We start from the raw sequence: 16761 nt of genomic DNA, 5'->3' as shown, positions 1-16761 counted from the left end.
CGATCTCCTGCTCTCGATCTCCTGACCTCGTGATCCGCCCGTCTCGGCCTCCCAAAGTGCTGGGATTACAGGCTTGAGCCACCGCGCCCGGCCATCTTCTAACAGTATTTTCGTAACAATTCATCAACTGTTCTTTATCTCCCCATCCCTCCCACCTTTCCCAGCCTCTGGTAACCATCTTTCTACTCTCTGCCTCCATGAGATCAAGTTTTTTAGTTTTCACATATGAATAAGAATACGTAATATTTGTCTTTCTGTGCCTGGCTTATTTCACGTAAGATAATGACCTCCAGGCTCGCCCATGTTCCTGCAAATGACAGCATCTCTTTGTTTTTTATGGCTGCATTACTACTCAGACTTATTTGGCGACAGTGCTGGGGCACTCAAGGTAGCACCTTGTAGTTAAGATTATTCCCAGGACTTTATAAATGAACCACATGAGAAGATTCAGTGTAAAGAAAATAACTTAACAGTGTGGACCAGAGACTGAACACAGTCCTATGCATCTAGGAAAGCATGAAGTATGTGTTTGGGTAGCACAGAGAAATTCTGGCCATATGGGCTGTGTTTACAATAATGCCTTTCACTCTTTTCTTACAGATAATAACAGACTTTGATATGACACTCAGTAGATTTTCATACAAAGGGAAAAGATGCCCAACATGTCATAGTAAGTATGGTATTTGTAAACAAATTCACAAAAGCATGTCATCATTATTTTAAGATCCTCTTTATCTATATTACCTGTGAGATAACTGGGTTTTTAAAATTATTTATGGACATTGACAGTGAGGAGACCTGCTTTTTCTTATTATATTTTTGAGGGTTTTTTTCCCCTGTATTATATAAATGGCTATTTTCATGTATGGTTTTGGTAGCAAAGGGAATCGGAGACTCCTGAAATATTTCTTGCCAAATATGGTCTATTCATTATTCAAGAAATATTTAAATAGGTTGTAAACTTTGGGTTAACCTGAAGAAGCGGCATTTATCAAATACTCTGTTTTCTAGGAATTTTACCAAATTTTAATATCTTTTTTGTTTTCCAACTTGGCTGTGAGTTTTTAAAATAACACTCTTCAACCTGACAGGAAAACGGTGAAATGAACTCTCTCATTTGTTTTTAGTACATGTGTAAATTGAAAAATTATTCTGGGGCCGGGTACAATGGCTCATGGCTGTAATCTCAACATTTTGGGAGGCTGAGGTGGGCAGATCATTTGCAGTCAGGAGTTCGAGACCAGCGTGGCCAAAATGATGAATCCCTGTCTCTAGTAAAAATACAAAAATTAGCTGGGCGTGGTGGCGGGCACCTGTAATCCCAGCTACTCAAAAGGCTGAGGCAAGAGAATCTCTTGAACCCGGGAGGTGGAGGTTGCAGTGAGCCAAGATTACACCACTGCACTCCAGCCTGTGCAACAGAGTGAAACTTCATCTTGAAAAAAAAAAAAAGAAAGAAAGAAAAAAAAATTATTTTGATAATTTTTATTTAAAATAATGCTAAAAATCACCAGGCACAGTGGCTCACGCCTGTAATCCCAGCACTTTAGGAGGTGGAGGTGGGATAATCACTTGAGCCCAGGAGTTTGAGACCAGCCTGAGCAATGTAATGATAAGACCTTTTCTTACAAAAAAATAAAAAATCAGCTGGGCATTGTGGCGTGCCTGTGGTCCCAGATACTCACTTGGGAGGCTGAGAGGATCCTTGAGCCTGGGAGGGCGAGTCTGTAGTGAGCCGTAATCACACCACTGCACTCCAGCCTGGATGACAAAACAAGACCCTGTCTCGGAAAAAAAAAAAAAAAAAGACACTAAAAATATTTATATCCTTTGCCCTATTAAGTCCTCTTTAGAGAATTTGTAAGTAATCCCAAATGCAGTTTTTAAAAAAGCTTTATTCACAAAAATAATGGTGGCTCAGCTCAACATAAAATTATTACTAATAGCAGATGCTTGGAAGCAACCTAAAAAGGTTAATGCTGCAGAAATGATATAAATTATTTTCTGCTCACATACCAGAAATTTTAATTACATGGAAAAATGCAGACTACAATGTGAAATGAAAAAGAAAATTCAAAATTACAGATTTAGTATCATCTCTTATCTAATTGATATACATGAAATCTTAAGACTGAAAGGAAATATACTAAAATATTGTTCACTACTTACTATTGAATGGTAAAACTTTTATCTTTTTATTAAGAAAAAAATGTATTTCCCATATGTGTTTCTTCTATTTAATTACAAAGGAGAAAATGGAAGTGATCAATACACAGTTCATAGTGTTTGAAGATATTGAATTGTCTATCTCAGTGGTGTAAGCGAGCAGTCACTAAATCTCAGATTTTAAACCATTAGCTTCCCTAACAGTGTCATGTGAATTATACCACTGAGACCAAAAGTTATAATAACCATGCTAGTTGACTTGGCATTACTTAAAAGTATTGGGTTGCTACAAAAGTAATTGAGTTTTTTGCCATTACTTTATAGCAAATGATTCATAGTAGTGGTAGCATCAATCAGAGTATTTCTTTTAATGCTTACTTTGCTTTCTATCTTTAGATATCATTGACAACTGTAAGCTGGTTACAGATGAATGTAGAAAAAAGGTAAACACTAACAATGATCCATAGTCACTCGAAGACTTCATTACCCTTTTTGCCTGAGAATTTCTTCAGGTGCATTCACACAAGTAAGAATGGATGTAAAGTGCTTACAGCCATACCTGGCACATAGTAAGCATGCAGTAAATAGTAGGTTTGCTGTATGAATTACACATTCAAAACATATTTTAGAGATAAAAATTCACAGTAACTTTTAACAACAAAACTTATATTTAAAACTCTTAAATGATCACCAAAGTATTCTGGTGTTGCAACGTTAACTGGAGATTTAAAACAAAAGTACTTTGGTTTTCTGTAGGTTTTGCTCCTTTAAGTTGATGAGGAAGTTGCTTCAGTACTTTGCTTGAGTATGTATCTGTGTATATCTTAACAAAATGCAATTTGAAATGTGAATCAAATTTAATACCTTTATATGAAAACTGAAGTGTTTTTTGTACTGATAATTTTACTGTTGGTTTTTTACTCACCTGAAAGTACTTTACAAAAGAAAGGTAGCTTTTTGCAGGTGTATGTGATTACATGTCAACTAAGATCAACAAATATTTTTTCAATTGATGCATTAGCTCAACTTATAAAGCAGTTTATTGAAAATACTTGCTTACATTGTTTTGCTTTCTAAAGCCAAGCAGATATATCTTCATGTAATCTTCATGATTAAATTATTCATATCTTCCTAGTTATTGCAACTAAAGGAAAAATATTACGCTATTGAAGTTGATCCTGTTCTTACTGTAGAAGAGAAGTACCCTTATATGGTGGAATGGTAAGTGTATATTAGGCAGTAGGAGGACTTAAAAAAATAATAAAACAACACTGCAGTTACAACGGATGGCTTATTTTTTATCTGTAGTGCAAACAAACAGATTAATAAATTATGCAAGTTAGAACATTGAATAACAAAATTAGCTCTAATTATCTAATCTCTCTAACAGTTTAGGATTCCTTTTGTTTTACTTAGTTAAGGTGAAGTCCAGTAGAAATAAAAGTCCTGCATTTAAGTCTCAAATTAAAAACAAGAATTTTTTTTTAAGTATATGGACAAGATGTGGCTTAATGTGTAAAGAAAAGGTATGAGGATTTAAACTGACTCTGAACTCAATTAGAGCCAGCTGGTGATATGGTTACCAAAAAATCAACCTTTGGTTGCATTAATCAAAATGCAGTGTTCCAAGCAGATCACACTGAAAGCATTGTGTTGGGTTCTGGAAGAATGCTGTTAAAAAAAACCATGACAATAGGGACCAAAAAAAAAAAAATAGATCATAAACTTAAAGGAGTCAGAGTAGTCCACCAGAATAATCAGAGGAATTTGGGCCTTCCCACTTGAGGAACATTTCAAGGAATAGAAAATGCTTTGATTTGAGAAGCAACAACTTGTTTTAAAATCTTAGGAGACCAGGAATGATTTGTCTTTATTGTCCCATTACCTAACAGTTGAACGCTTCATCTGTATTTATGGTATTAAATGTTGAAAAGATATTAGACTTAACTCTACAAACTGGTAGCAGCAGGACTGGAACAAGACTTGGAAGATACAAGATTGATTTCAGCATGAGAAAAGAAAAGCCTGTCTAGCAATTAGAGTTTTCTGGCAATGGAATAAGCTTCCCTGGGAGAATGAGCTTACTGACGTGATAGATGCTGGTCCAGGCAGGGAGGAGGGTGACTTAGGAATATTATAGGGGTATTTTTAGGTATCAGATGAAGAGTTAGGCTTTTTTTCCCTTTCTTTCTGTTTTTAGTGACTCTTTGCATAATTGTAATGGGTTAGAGAGTCTAAGGGCCCTTTATACTGAAATGCTATGATTATAGGTGTCTTTTACATAAAGCAGGCTAATCTATACATAACAGATTTTCTCTCTTGCTCACTAAATAGCATCTTCAGTATGTAAAAAATTGAAACTACAAACAAATTTAAAAAGTGCGTTTGCTGTAATTCATTTTACTGTAATCAGAGAAATGATTATGCACCCATAGGTTGGATCGAGTTTTTATCTGTAGAATTAGGAAAGGTTTATAGCTAGTTTCCTTTCATTACCTTACTAACATATTTAAGCTAAGTCTGGGTTTGGGAGGACTGGGAAACTCAGTAAGAACATGCATATCACATTTTGAGACATGAGGTCTACATTCATTAGTGATGAATTTCAGTCTCTAAAATTTAAATCCAAATATGAGGAACAGATTTTCTCACATGGAAGAATGCTTTGTAATAAAGATAATAATTTTAGTTTGTCTTAATTGATACTCTTTTTTCCTTTGGTTGTAAACTCCAGGTATACTAAATCACATGGTTTGCTTGTTGAACAAGCTTTACCAAAAGCTAAACTTAAAGAAATTGTGGCAGAATCTGACGTTATGCTCAAGTAAGTTTCTTGGGTGGTTTTTGCTGCTATTGTTCACAGTCTTGAATTATTGCTATATATGTAGTCAGCTGTACTTTTAAAAAATAAGATATTGAATATTACATATGTAAATATATCCAAAATATGCCACCTATCACAAAATACATAGTGGTAAGATAAGGAATTTAGAAGTACATAGATCTTGGTGTAGGTAATAAGAGCCTTATGAGATTTAAATTCTAATTTGTATTTTGTTTCTCCAGATTAAAAATGTCAAGACTTACCAATTTTTGAACCAAGGCCATTTAAAAATTTTTTAGCAAAGTACTTAGGAAGGACATATAATATGAAAGGAATGTATAAATCAAGTTGAAAGGGACTTAAGTATACTTGTTTTGTTTTGTTTTTTGAGACAGGGTCTCTCTCTGTTGCCCAGGTTAGAGTGTAGTGACATAATATCTTCCTCACTCCAACCTCTGCCTCCTGGGCTCAAGCGATCCCCTTGCCTCAGCCTCTCAAGTAGCTGGGACGACAGGCACGTACCACCATGCCTGGCTACTTTTTGTATTTTTTTGTAAAGATGAGATTTCACCATGTTGCCCTGGCTGGTCTTGAACTCTTGGGGTCAAGCGATCCCAAAGTGCTGGGATTACATGTGTGAGCCACCATGCCTGGCAGTATACTATGTCTAAATTTTCATGAGCCTACTTTTTAAATTCTCAAACTTCTTTGAAAACTATTCCTAGGAAAGATTAGTATGTTTTAGTACATAATTATGTATGTATGCATGAGTTATAAGATACAAGAGGCTTTTTAATACTGTTCATTACCTCCTAAAATTGTCAATTCATTAGGCAAACATGATGATACTTTTTTTATGATGATGTTATCTTTTAAGGTGATTACTTCTAAAAAGGAAAGCAATAAATTGTCAGAAAAAGTGTGAGGACTGCTAGTAAGTGTTTCATTCCTTAGTAGGCAGGAACAGCATTATTTAACCTATACCCAGGAAGAGTAAGAAAGGGAAGAGGGCTGGCCAGGCGCGGTGGCTCACGCTAATCCCAGCACTCTGGGAGGCCGAGGCGGGCGGATCACAAGGTCAGGAGATTGAGACCATCCTGGCTAACACGATGAAACCCCGTCTCTACTAAAAAATACAAAAAATTAGCCGGGCGTGGTGGCAGGCACCTGTAGTCCCAGCTACTCGGACGGTTGAGGCCGGAGAATGGCATGAACCCGGGAGGCGGAGCTTGCAGTGAGCTGAGATCATTCCACTGCACTCCAGCCTGGGAGACACTGAGATTCCATCTCAAAAAATAAAAATAAAAAATAAAGGGAAGAGGGCTGAAGAACTTAGTAAAGAGACATGCCAGATGTCAAGAATACAGCTAAGTTCCTGCCACTCTGCTTTTCCTTTCAATTTTATGGATTTTGATGAAACTGTAAGAATATCAAGTCATTCTTCACAATTTTAAAATCTGAAAATATTTTAATCATGTAAATGTATTTTTTGTTAGTTAATATGTATCCATTAAGTTAGGCCAAGTTGATAGGCCCACTATGGGACTCCATCCTTCTCAGTGTTAATATATCCATATTTTAACCCCTAAGTGGGATTTTCAAGGTGTGGCTTAACTATTGTTTTCTCTTTTTAAATTTAATTTTAGAGACAGGGTCTCGCTATGTTGCCCAGACTGGACTAGAACTCCCGGGCTCAAGCAATCCTCAAGCCTCAACCTCCCAAGTAGCTGGGACTATAAGCATCCACTGCTATGCCTACCTGTTTCTTTTTAAATGGTATAAGTTGTGAACTGTAGGTTTATATTCATATTCATTGAAAGCTTAAGGACATCTAGTTTGTAGTATTAAGATTGATTAAAGGGAAGGTAAAGAGTTAACCATTGTTTGAAAAACTTACAGTATTGTAGATATAAATAACAGCCCTCTTGGGCAGTATTTTGAAATGAGAATATGAGTGAGCCATAGAATTACTAGGAATATTTCACTTTTTTAGCTTCTAAGTGAAAAGGAACTATATCTTGCTCTTTAACAATCAGTTTGTTATCTCCATCTTGCAGGGAAGGATATGAGAATTTCTTTGATAAGCTCCAACAACATAGTATACCCGTGTTCATATTTTCGGCTGGAATCGGCGATGTATTAGAGGAGGTTATTCGTCAAGCTGGTGTTTATCATCCAAATGTCAAAGTTGTGTCCAATTTTATGGATTTCGATGAAACTGTAAGAATATGAAATCATTCTTCATAATTTTAAAATCTGAAAATATTTTAATCATGTGCAGTATGTGTTGTTACTTAATATATATCCAGTAAGTTAGGCCAAGTTGATAGGCCCGCTGTGGGACTCCATCCTTCTCAATGTTAATATATCCATATTTTAAAAACAATGTGCCTTTCTTAAACTTTCATTCCTCAAGCTATAGACTAATAATAAAAATAGTAAAACAACTTCTTCTTTTTTTTTTGTTTGAAATGGAGTCTCACTCTGTTGCCCAGGCTGGAGTGCAGTAGCATGATCTCAGCCAATTGCAACCTCTGCCTCCTGGGTTCAAGCAATTCTTCTGCCTCAACCTCTCGAGTAGCTGGGATTACAAGCGTGTGCCACCACACCCGGCTACTTTTTGTATTTTTGGTAGAGATAGGGTTTCACCATGTTGGCCAAGTTGGTCTCAAATTCCTGACCACAAGTGATCCACCCCCCTTGGCCTCCCAAAGTGCTGGGAGTACAGGCATGAGCCACCACACATAGCCTAAAACTTCCTTTAAATTGTTTTAATGCAGCAACTTTGAAGCCTTAACATTCATAGTTGGAAAAAAAGAAGTTTGAACTGAAATTATTTGAATAGGGTTTTCTAATCAAGACAGTATATTATGAAATACATAAACTAACATAAAATAGGATCTTTTGGTTAGAAACAAAATAAAAACTGAAAATTGAATTTTGAACTCATTTTGTTTTACCTTTTTTTTCTTTTGAGATGGAGTCTTGCTCTGTAGTCCAGGCTAGAGTGCAGTGGCGTGATCTCAGCTCACTGCAACCTCCACCTCCGGGGTTCAAGCAGTTCTCCCTACCTGAGCCTCCCGAGTGGCTGGGATTACAGGTGTGTGCCACCACGCTGAGCTAATTTTTGTTTTCTTAATAGAGACGGGGTTTCACCATGTTGGTCAGGATGGTCTCAATCTCTTGACTTCATGATCTGCCTACCTCGGTCTCCCGAAGTGCTGGAATTACAGGCATGAGCCACTGTGCCCAGCCTTCTTTTTTTTTTTTTTTTTCCAGACAGAGTCTCACTCTGTCACCCAGGCTGGAGTGCAGTGGTGCCATCTTGGCTCACTGCACCCTCCGCCTCCCGGGTTCAGGTGGTTCTCCTTCCTCAGCCTCCCGAGTATCTGGGACTACAGGTGTGTGCCACCACACCTGGCTAATTTTTATATTTTAGTGAGGCGGGGTTTCACTGTATTGGCCAGTCTGGTCTCGAACTCCTGACCTCCAGTGATCTGTCCTCCTTGGCCTCCCAAAGTGCTGGGATTACAGGCGTGAGCCACTGCGCCCGGCCTTTGTTTTACCGTTTAAAATAGTCTCTAAAAAATCATTTACTTCTCCAAGCCCTTCTTAGCTATGGTGAATGTGATGGACTTAAGTGCTTTGAGATCTTTAGTATCAAAGATGCATTTACAAATATGATTAAATAATAGTGACATCAATTAAGAGCTCCAAAATATGAAAATCCAACAAATAGAATTTTTAAAGCCTGTTATTTCAAAAGATTTATATTTTTCATAGGGGGTGCTTAAAGGATTTAAAGGAGAACTAATTCATGTATTTAACAAACATGATGGTGCCTTGAGGAATACAGAATATTTCAATCAACTCAAAGACAATAGTAACATAATTCTTCTGGGAGATTCCCAAGGAGACTTAAGAATGGCAGATGGAGTAGCCAATGTTGAGCACATTCTGAAAATTGGATATCTAAATGATAGAGTAAGTATACAAATCTGTGATTTAATTTTCTTCCAAGAAAAAATTAGGATGAAACTTGGTAGGCAATTGTTGCCATAGTCACCTGAGAAAGTAGTTATTTGAGAGACCTTTTTTTTTTTTTTTTTTTTTTTTTTGAGACAAGCCTCTGTTACCGAGGCTAGAGTGTAGTGATGCAATCACATCTCACTACAGCCTCAACCTTCCCGGCTCAAGCATTCCTCCCACCTCAGCCCCTCAAGTAGCAGGAACTACAGGCACACACCAGTACACCTGCCTGATTTTTTAATTTTTTTGTAGAGATGAGGTCTCCCTATGTTGCCCAAGCTGGTCTCAAACTCCTGGGCTCAAGTGATCCACCAGGCCTCTCAAAGTGTTGGGATAACAGGCGTGAGCCACTATGCCCAGCCAAAACATAGTTTTGATCATGCATTTTGATTGTTCTTTATACTGGTGATATTTAAAGGAGTTGAGATGCATGCTATAGGTACTGAGAAAAGGGAGGATGTGTATTCTGTAGGAGGCCTCTGTGTCTTCTACCCACTAGATGCTGGATAGCAGTCCCCTGCCATGAGACTCAAAAATATCCCTAGATGTTAGTAAATGTTCCCTGGAGAAAATCACCCCATTTGAAAACCACTGGACTGGAGAGAGAGCATTTTGGGGAGAAAAGCTACCATGTGGAAACATGTCTGTCAGTGGGTCTTAAGAGTTTGAAATATTTCTTCATTTCAAAGATTTTTTGAAAGTGAATTAAATTTTTTGCATTTTGCCCAAGAGGTCTAACGATGAGATTCATACTGAAATTACTTGCTTCTTCGCCCTGCATGTTAATTTTCTTTTGTTCTTTTCTTGATTAGGTGGATGAGCTTTTAGAAAAGTACATGAACTCTTATGATATTGTTTTAGTACAAGATGAATCATTAGAAGTAGCCAACTCTATTTTACAGAAGATTCTATAAACAAGCATTCTCCAAGAAGACCTCTCTCCTGTGGGTGCAATTGAACTGTTCATCTGTTCATCTTGCTGAGAGACTTATTTATAATATATCCTTACTCTTGAAGTGTTCCCTTTGTATAACTGAAATATTTTCAGACATGGTGAATGCATCAACTGGAAGCTCCTTTTTCTCCACCTCTCTCAACACACTCCTCACCTTATCTTTTAACACATTTAAAAAAAAAAATCTTAAAGCCAAAATTAGAAAAGTAACTCCCTACTTTTCCAAAGTGAATTTTGTAGTTTAATGTTATCATGCAGTTTTTGAGGAGTCTTTTACACTGGGAAAGTTTGTAGAACTTTTAAAATAAGTTTTATGAAATGGTGAAATAATATGCATGATTTTAAGTATTGCCATTTTTGTAATTTGGGTTATTATGCTGATGGTATCACCATCTCTTGAAATTGTGTTAGGTTTGGTTATTTTGGGGAAAACATATTTACCGGAAAAGAGTAGCACTTACTGTTGGAAAAAACTGGTGGTGTTTACCACGTCGCTAATCATTACAAAACATTCTGTATTGAAGCACTGATAATAAATATGAAATGAAAGGCCTTTTTAATTCTATGGTCAAAACTATCTTTATTGAGTCAAATACTTATTGAGCACCTACCATGGTGTCTTGTTTTTTTGTTTCTTTCTCTGCATCTGCCTGTCTTTTGAGATATATGAATTCTAAAATCCTTGTCATAGTGGCTATTTAGATTGAATTATTTTCAAAAATTATTAAGTCTAAAGATATTTGCAGGGAAAATTTTATCTGCCCTTCAGAAAATACTGAGACCTCTGAAAATTATTTTCTCCCATTGAAAACATCAGTAAAAGGTACAAGTCTGCAAGTTTCAGAAAGAACCCGAGGCAGGAAGCAGTGGACCTGGGTCTCGTGGTGACTGAATCTGAGCAGCACTGCAACATTAGGAACCAGCATCTCTCTGTACAGTCCAGCTACCCACTCCACATCTCTGACTCTGCCTCATCATTCATCTTCAGCATTTAGACCTGCCATTGTGATAAATTTGACCCTGACTCTTACCCTTAATTCCAGATCCTATGGACACCTAATTGGTTTGCTTATAGCACCTAAGCTACAATATACACAAAGCATGATCTGATTCGTTCTGGCCATCCAGTGTGAGCAGCAGTCTCTAGTTCAGTCAGGTGTGGCTGGAAGACAAGGTCACATGTTAGAAAACCTTTTTGTCCTCAGAATGCCCATCCTTATCCTCCACCACTCCTCCTTTTCATCATCATAAACAATGAAGCCGGCCAGGAGCAGAAGCTTACACCTGTAATCCCAGCACTTTGGGAGGCCAAGGCAAGTGGATCGCTTGAGCCTAGGAGTTTGAGACCACCCTGGGTAACACAGGGAGACCCCCATCTCTGCAAAAAATTAGCCAGGCATGGTGGTGTGCCTGTAGTTCCAGCTACTCAGGAGGCTGAGGCGGGATGATCACCTGAGCCTGGGGAGGTTGAGGCTGCAGTGAGCTGTGATCGTGCCACTGCACTCCAGGCTGGTCAACAGAGCAAGAACCTACCTCAAAACAGCATAAAAATAGTGAGGCCAGGTGCAGTGGCTCATATCTGTAATCCCAGCATTTTGGGAGGCCGAGGCGGGCAGATGACTTGAGCTCAGGAGTTCAAGACCAGCCTGGGCAACATGGCAGGACTCAGTCTCTACTAAAAATACAAAAAACTAGCCAGGCATAGTAGTGCGCACCTGTGGTTCCAGCTACTCAGGAGGCTAAGGTAGGAGGATTGCTGGAGCCCGGGGGGCCAATGCTTGCAGTGAGCTGAGATCATGCCCCTGCACGCCAGCCTGGGTGACAGAGCAAGACCTGGTCTTAATAAATAAATAAACAATGAAACAAAAATGCAATGGCAACAGGCAGACTAGATCCTGCCTAAGTGTTTCTGAAATCAAACTGAAAAATAACTTCCTGCATTAAAGCAGATAGCATGGCATGGGAGTATCAGAATTACCTGCAGGACTTTTGCACATAGGAAAAACAGTTGGTGATTCAACGATAACTCTTTACCCCTGTATTGCAATCAGAGCTTATATTGGCTATTTCCAAAAGGTGTTTATAATATGCTTCCATGAATAAGTATATTGCATTTTGTAAATCTAAGGAACACTGAAGTCATGACCTACATTCTGGTCATGGCTCAGCCCCTTACTAAGACTCCAGGTTCAGTCACCTCCCTATACAATGAATGCCATAAGAACATGCACTCTCTAAGGCCCCTTCTAGCCAATTTCATAAATTGAGTCTCATGCTTCTCCCATTATGTTTATTAACCTATCACATCTCACTGCCACCTGATGCTACTGAAATTTAAAATATTTGTATTTGAGTTCAGTTTTCAGACCAGTTTAGCCATTAGGAATGTGACCAGGACAGATTATTGAGCCTGTGTCCCAGTTTGCTCATCTGTTAAGTGAAGATGGTGCTATAGCTTCTTGATTCATAAGGAATAGATATGCTCACCTTTTATGTATACATTTGAAACTTACGTATGCATTTAAAACAGCACAGGTATTCAATATTGTTAGGTAGAATCCGTCCACAAATGTATAAGCTGTTGTATCCCCCAGTGTAGCATTTGGTTGAATCAATGAAATGGAATGATCTTTTGCAGCCCCGGCAAATATTGGTAGTGTATGGTGACTACCACATTCTCTAATGAGGCTAGCATTAGCCAATGGTTTTATTCAACTTTAAATTTTACTTTATGAAATAAAGCAATTTTGAGGGCTAGAGCAAACACTTTTGACAAAACTGGAAAAAATGAAAACAACCATCAGTCATACTAGCTCGTTCCGGAGTGATTTCACAAGAAATCTACCTTCCATGGTCTATTTAACAGTCACCCAAATTTTGGTAGATGACCGAAAGTCTGTTTAACCGGCCTTCAGGTTCAGTTTTCTCTTTAATATACCCTAGGGAAAATCAGCAAGGAAAAGATCAATGTAATCTTGAATGACTAATCCTGAAACTTCTCCAGAGTTACCCAGAGAGTTAACAGTCATGCTGCTCTTTGTGCTTAGTCTGGTGTTTCAGTACCAGTTTAACAGATAAAAAGTGATCAAGGTGCACAGCTTTGAAGTAGTCAGACCTAGATCTGAATCTGTGATTCTGTCATCTGGAATAAGTTTCTAACTTCTCCAAGCCTTAGTTTTTTCATCTGTAAAGGGGAGTATTAACTAGAGATGAGGATTAAATGAAAAGTCACTTACTCAAGTCTCTATGTTGTGCTGAGTTCTAGGGAAACAATAGTTAACAAATCAGGACTGGACGTGGTGGCTCATGCCTGTAAAATCCCAGCACTTTGGGAGGCCGAGGCGGGCGGATCACCTGAGGTCGGGAGTTCGAGACCAGCCTGACCAACATGGAGAAACCCGGTCTCTACTAAAAATACTAAAATTAGCTGGGCATGGTGGTGCACACCTGTAATCCCAGCTACTCGGGAGGCTAAGGCAGGATAATCACTTGCACCCGGGAGGTGGAGGTTGCAGTAAGCTGAGATTACGCCTTTGCACTCCAGCCTGGGCAACAAGAGTTGCCTCCGTCCCCTCTGCCCCCACAAAAAAAAAATCAGACATGCTTCCTGCCCTCATGTAGTTTCCATTCCTAGTAGATCAAACAGGAGGAAAGAGTAGCAATTATGAATATGGTAAATAGCTATGAAGAAAACACAAATGACAGACCTATTTTATTTATTATTATTATTATTACATATATTTTTTGAGATGGAGTCTCACTCTGTCACCCAGGCTGGAGTGCAGTGGTGTGGATCTCAGCTCACTGCAAGCTTCACGCCATTCTCCTGCCTCAGCCTCCCGAGTAGCTGGGACTACAGGTGCCCGCCACCACGCCAGGGTAATTTTTTGTATTTTTAGTAGAGACGGGATTTCACCGTGTTAGCCAGGATGGTCTCGATCTCCTGACCTCGTGACCTGCCCGCCTCAGCCTCTCAAAGTGTTGGGATTATAGGCGTGAGCCATCACGCCCAGCCAACAGAGACCTATCTTAGATATAGTGGTCAGAAGCAGCTTTTCTCAGGTGATACTTAGGCCAAAGTCAGAAGGATAAGGAGCTAGTCATGTGAGGAGTTGAGGGAGAAGCATTCCCAGGAGAGGGAACAGGGTGTGTGAAGGTCCTAAGTGAGAAAGTTTTAGGGCATTTGAAGAACTGAGAGCTGGTTTAACAGTATTATGAACAAAGGGAAGAATGGCATCAGGTGTTGAACGGGAAGTAGGTGGGTGCCAGATCATGGAGGGCTTTATAAATCATAAGAACTCTGGTTTTTCTCTCCTTGCAAAGGAGAGGCAGGATCACTGATGCCATGTGGGGAAGGGACTAGTGAGGGCAGATAAACCCAAGCACACCAGTTGGGGGGCTATTACAGCTGTTCCAGTTAGAAATAATGGTCGGTTTTGGGGGCTGGGGCTGTGGAACAGGAGAGAAGTGGGTCATTTCCAGGAGTAGCTTAGAGACAGAATTGACAAAACTTGCTGTTGGCTTAAACATGTAAAATCAGAGAGCAGGGGGTCGCTGATGTCTGCTTTGGACACATGGGTGCCAGGGAAGATGGAGAGGAATAGGCTTGGTGGTGTTGGGAAGGGAGTGGGAACAGACATGCTATTTTGGACATACAAAATTTGACATGTGAGACATACAAGAGAAGATACCAAATAGACAGACTAGAGCTCAAAGGAGAAATCTGAGCAGGAACTATAAATGTGGGTGTTGTCTGCATTTAAATGAGATTTAAATATGGCCAGTGTCAGCTGGAAGAAATTGCCTGACCAATCAAAATTCCAACATTAAGCGTGGAAACCACACACAAACTATTAATAAGCAGAAATGTTTTATATCTGCATCTAGCAAGAAATAATTGGAAACAGTACTATTTTGTTTTTTGAGACGCAGGGTCTCCCTCTGCCCAGGCTGGAGTGCAGTGGCACTATCAGGGCTTACTGCAGCCTTGAGCTCCCAGCCTCGAGTGATCCACCTCAACCTCCCGAGTAGACCGCAGGTGTGCACCACCACGCCTGGCTACTTTTTGAAATTTCTGTTAGAGATAAGCTCTCTCTGTGCTGCCCTGGATTGTCTCAAACTCCTGGGCCCAAGCGATCCTCCCACCTTGGCCTCCCAAAGTGGTGAGATGACAGGTGTGAGTCACTGCACCCGGCCCAGTATTCTTATTAAGTAAAAACTCCAGATCCCTGAGAGAGTGAAGGGGAAAAGGCTTCAAAAAAAGCAACTTTGTCCCTGGAAACCTGAGATAGTAAAGTAACAGATGGGGGCAGGGACCAGTGTTTATGTATAGTCTTGCAGTTAAATCTATTTCCCTGCCAAAATGAATTTTTTTCCTATCTTTTAAGTATTTGGACAAAATTATAAAGTCATAAATAATCAGAGATCAAAACTCACTGGTTTTAACAAAATGGTGCCTACTGCTTATATTTGCAGGCGGCCTAATTGTGTCAAACATATTCAGATGTCATGTTCATGTTCTAGACTCTCATCCCACAGTAGGTATCAGTGACCCAGTTCAAATCTGTGTAGATCCTGAGTTAGGTGGTCACAATATAGTACCTATCAATAAATGTTCCTGTCAGAAGGTCCAGAGGCTGGCCAGGCGCAGTGACTCACCTGTAATCCCAACGCTTTGGGAGACAGAGGTGGGAGGATCACTTGAGGCCAAGAGTTCAAGAGACCACCCTGGGCAACATAGCGAGTCCCATCTCGGCAAAAAAATTTAAAATAGCTGGGCGTGGTGGCACCTGTCTGTGGTCCCAGCCACTCAGGAGGCTGAGATGAGAGGATTGCTTGAGCCCAGGAGATCAAGGCTGCAGTGAACTGTGACTGCACAATTGTACTCCAGCCTGGGTGACAAACCTTGTCTCAAAAAAAGAAAAAAAAAAAAATGTGCTGTATCAGGTGAGAAGTGATTTAGAAAACAAAAACAAAAATTGCTGTGTGGCATCTCTACCCTGTACTTGGCCCCTTATTTAGTATTTACAGCCTTGTTGGCAGAACTATAGCCCATAACCATAATGTAAATAGAAGCAAGTGTTGCAGCCATAGCACAAAGTGGGGCCAGCTAAGCAGCTTCCCCTTGCAGACAGTGAACGCGCCTCATCACTGAATGCCCTCCTCGGCAACAGGAAGAATGGAAGTGCCTAGGCAGAACTCAACAGGCCAAAGCTTCTTATTCCTGAAGTTCTAAGGTCCATGTTCTTTTTTTCTTTAGAGTCTGGGTTTCGCTCTGTTGCACAGACTGGAGGGCAGCAGTGCAATCACAATTCACTGCAGCCTTACTTTCCCGGGCTCAAGCAATCCTCCCTCCTCGGCCTTCCAAGTAGCTAGGACTACAGGCACGTGCCACCTTGTGCAGCTAAGTTTTAAAATTTTTTTAGAGATGGGGTCTTGCTATATTACCCAGGCTGGTCTCGAATTCCTGGCCTCCCAAAATACTGGGATTACACGCATGAACCACTGCCCCTGGTCAAGAAACTTATTTCTGATTCAGCCCATCTGTTTCCACCATCACAGAAAACAGCCAGTGAAGAAATTCAAGCAGGTAAATAAAAATCTGGGGAAGAGAATAAGCACAAGGTTTTTCTCTTCATAAGGCGGGTAAGGCTAATGAGGTCAAATGCATTCCAAAGTTCCCAGTTCAAGTCAGCAAGAAACAAAAAAAAAAAAAAATTTTTTGGCCAGGCGCGGTGGCTCAAGCCTGTAATCCCAGCACTTTGGGAGGCCGAGACGGGCGGATCAC

The 16761-nt window shown here is 39.7% G+C and overlaps 1 protein-coding gene across 4 annotated transcripts in view; it reads left to right on the top strand.

Annotated features, from left to right (window-relative positions):
• The window catches only part of NT5C3A (5'-nucleotidase, cytosolic IIIA), a 54769-nt gene extending 44235 nt beyond the window's left edge, over positions 1-10534 (top strand). For all 4 annotated transcript variants that reach the window (XM_011966341.1, XM_011966343.1, XM_011966344.1 and 1 more), the window contains 7 exons: positions 601-670; positions 2563-2609; positions 3302-3387; positions 4901-4990; positions 7048-7210; positions 8774-8974; positions 9832-10534. In XM_011966341.1, coding sequence (XP_011821731.1) covers positions 601-670; positions 2563-2609; positions 3302-3387; positions 4901-4990; positions 7048-7210; positions 8774-8974; positions 9832-9933 — 759 coding nt within the window. In that variant the 3' untranslated portion in view covers positions 9934-10534. The remainder of the gene's footprint in view (positions 1-600; positions 671-2562; positions 2610-3301; positions 3388-4900; positions 4991-7047; positions 7211-8773; positions 8975-9831) is intronic.
• Positions 10535-16761: the final 6227 nt, after the last annotated feature.

The sequence above is a fragment of the Mandrillus leucophaeus genome, unplaced genomic scaffold (genome assembly GCF_000951045.1).
Source record: "Mandrillus leucophaeus isolate KB7577 unplaced genomic scaffold, Mleu.le_1.0 Scaffold757, whole genome shotgun sequence".
Lineage (NCBI taxonomy): Eukaryota > Metazoa > Chordata > Mammalia > Primates > Cercopithecidae > Mandrillus > Mandrillus leucophaeus.
The sequence above is the reverse complement of the archived record's forward strand: the minus strand, read 5'-3'. Positions and strand labels throughout refer to the sequence as shown.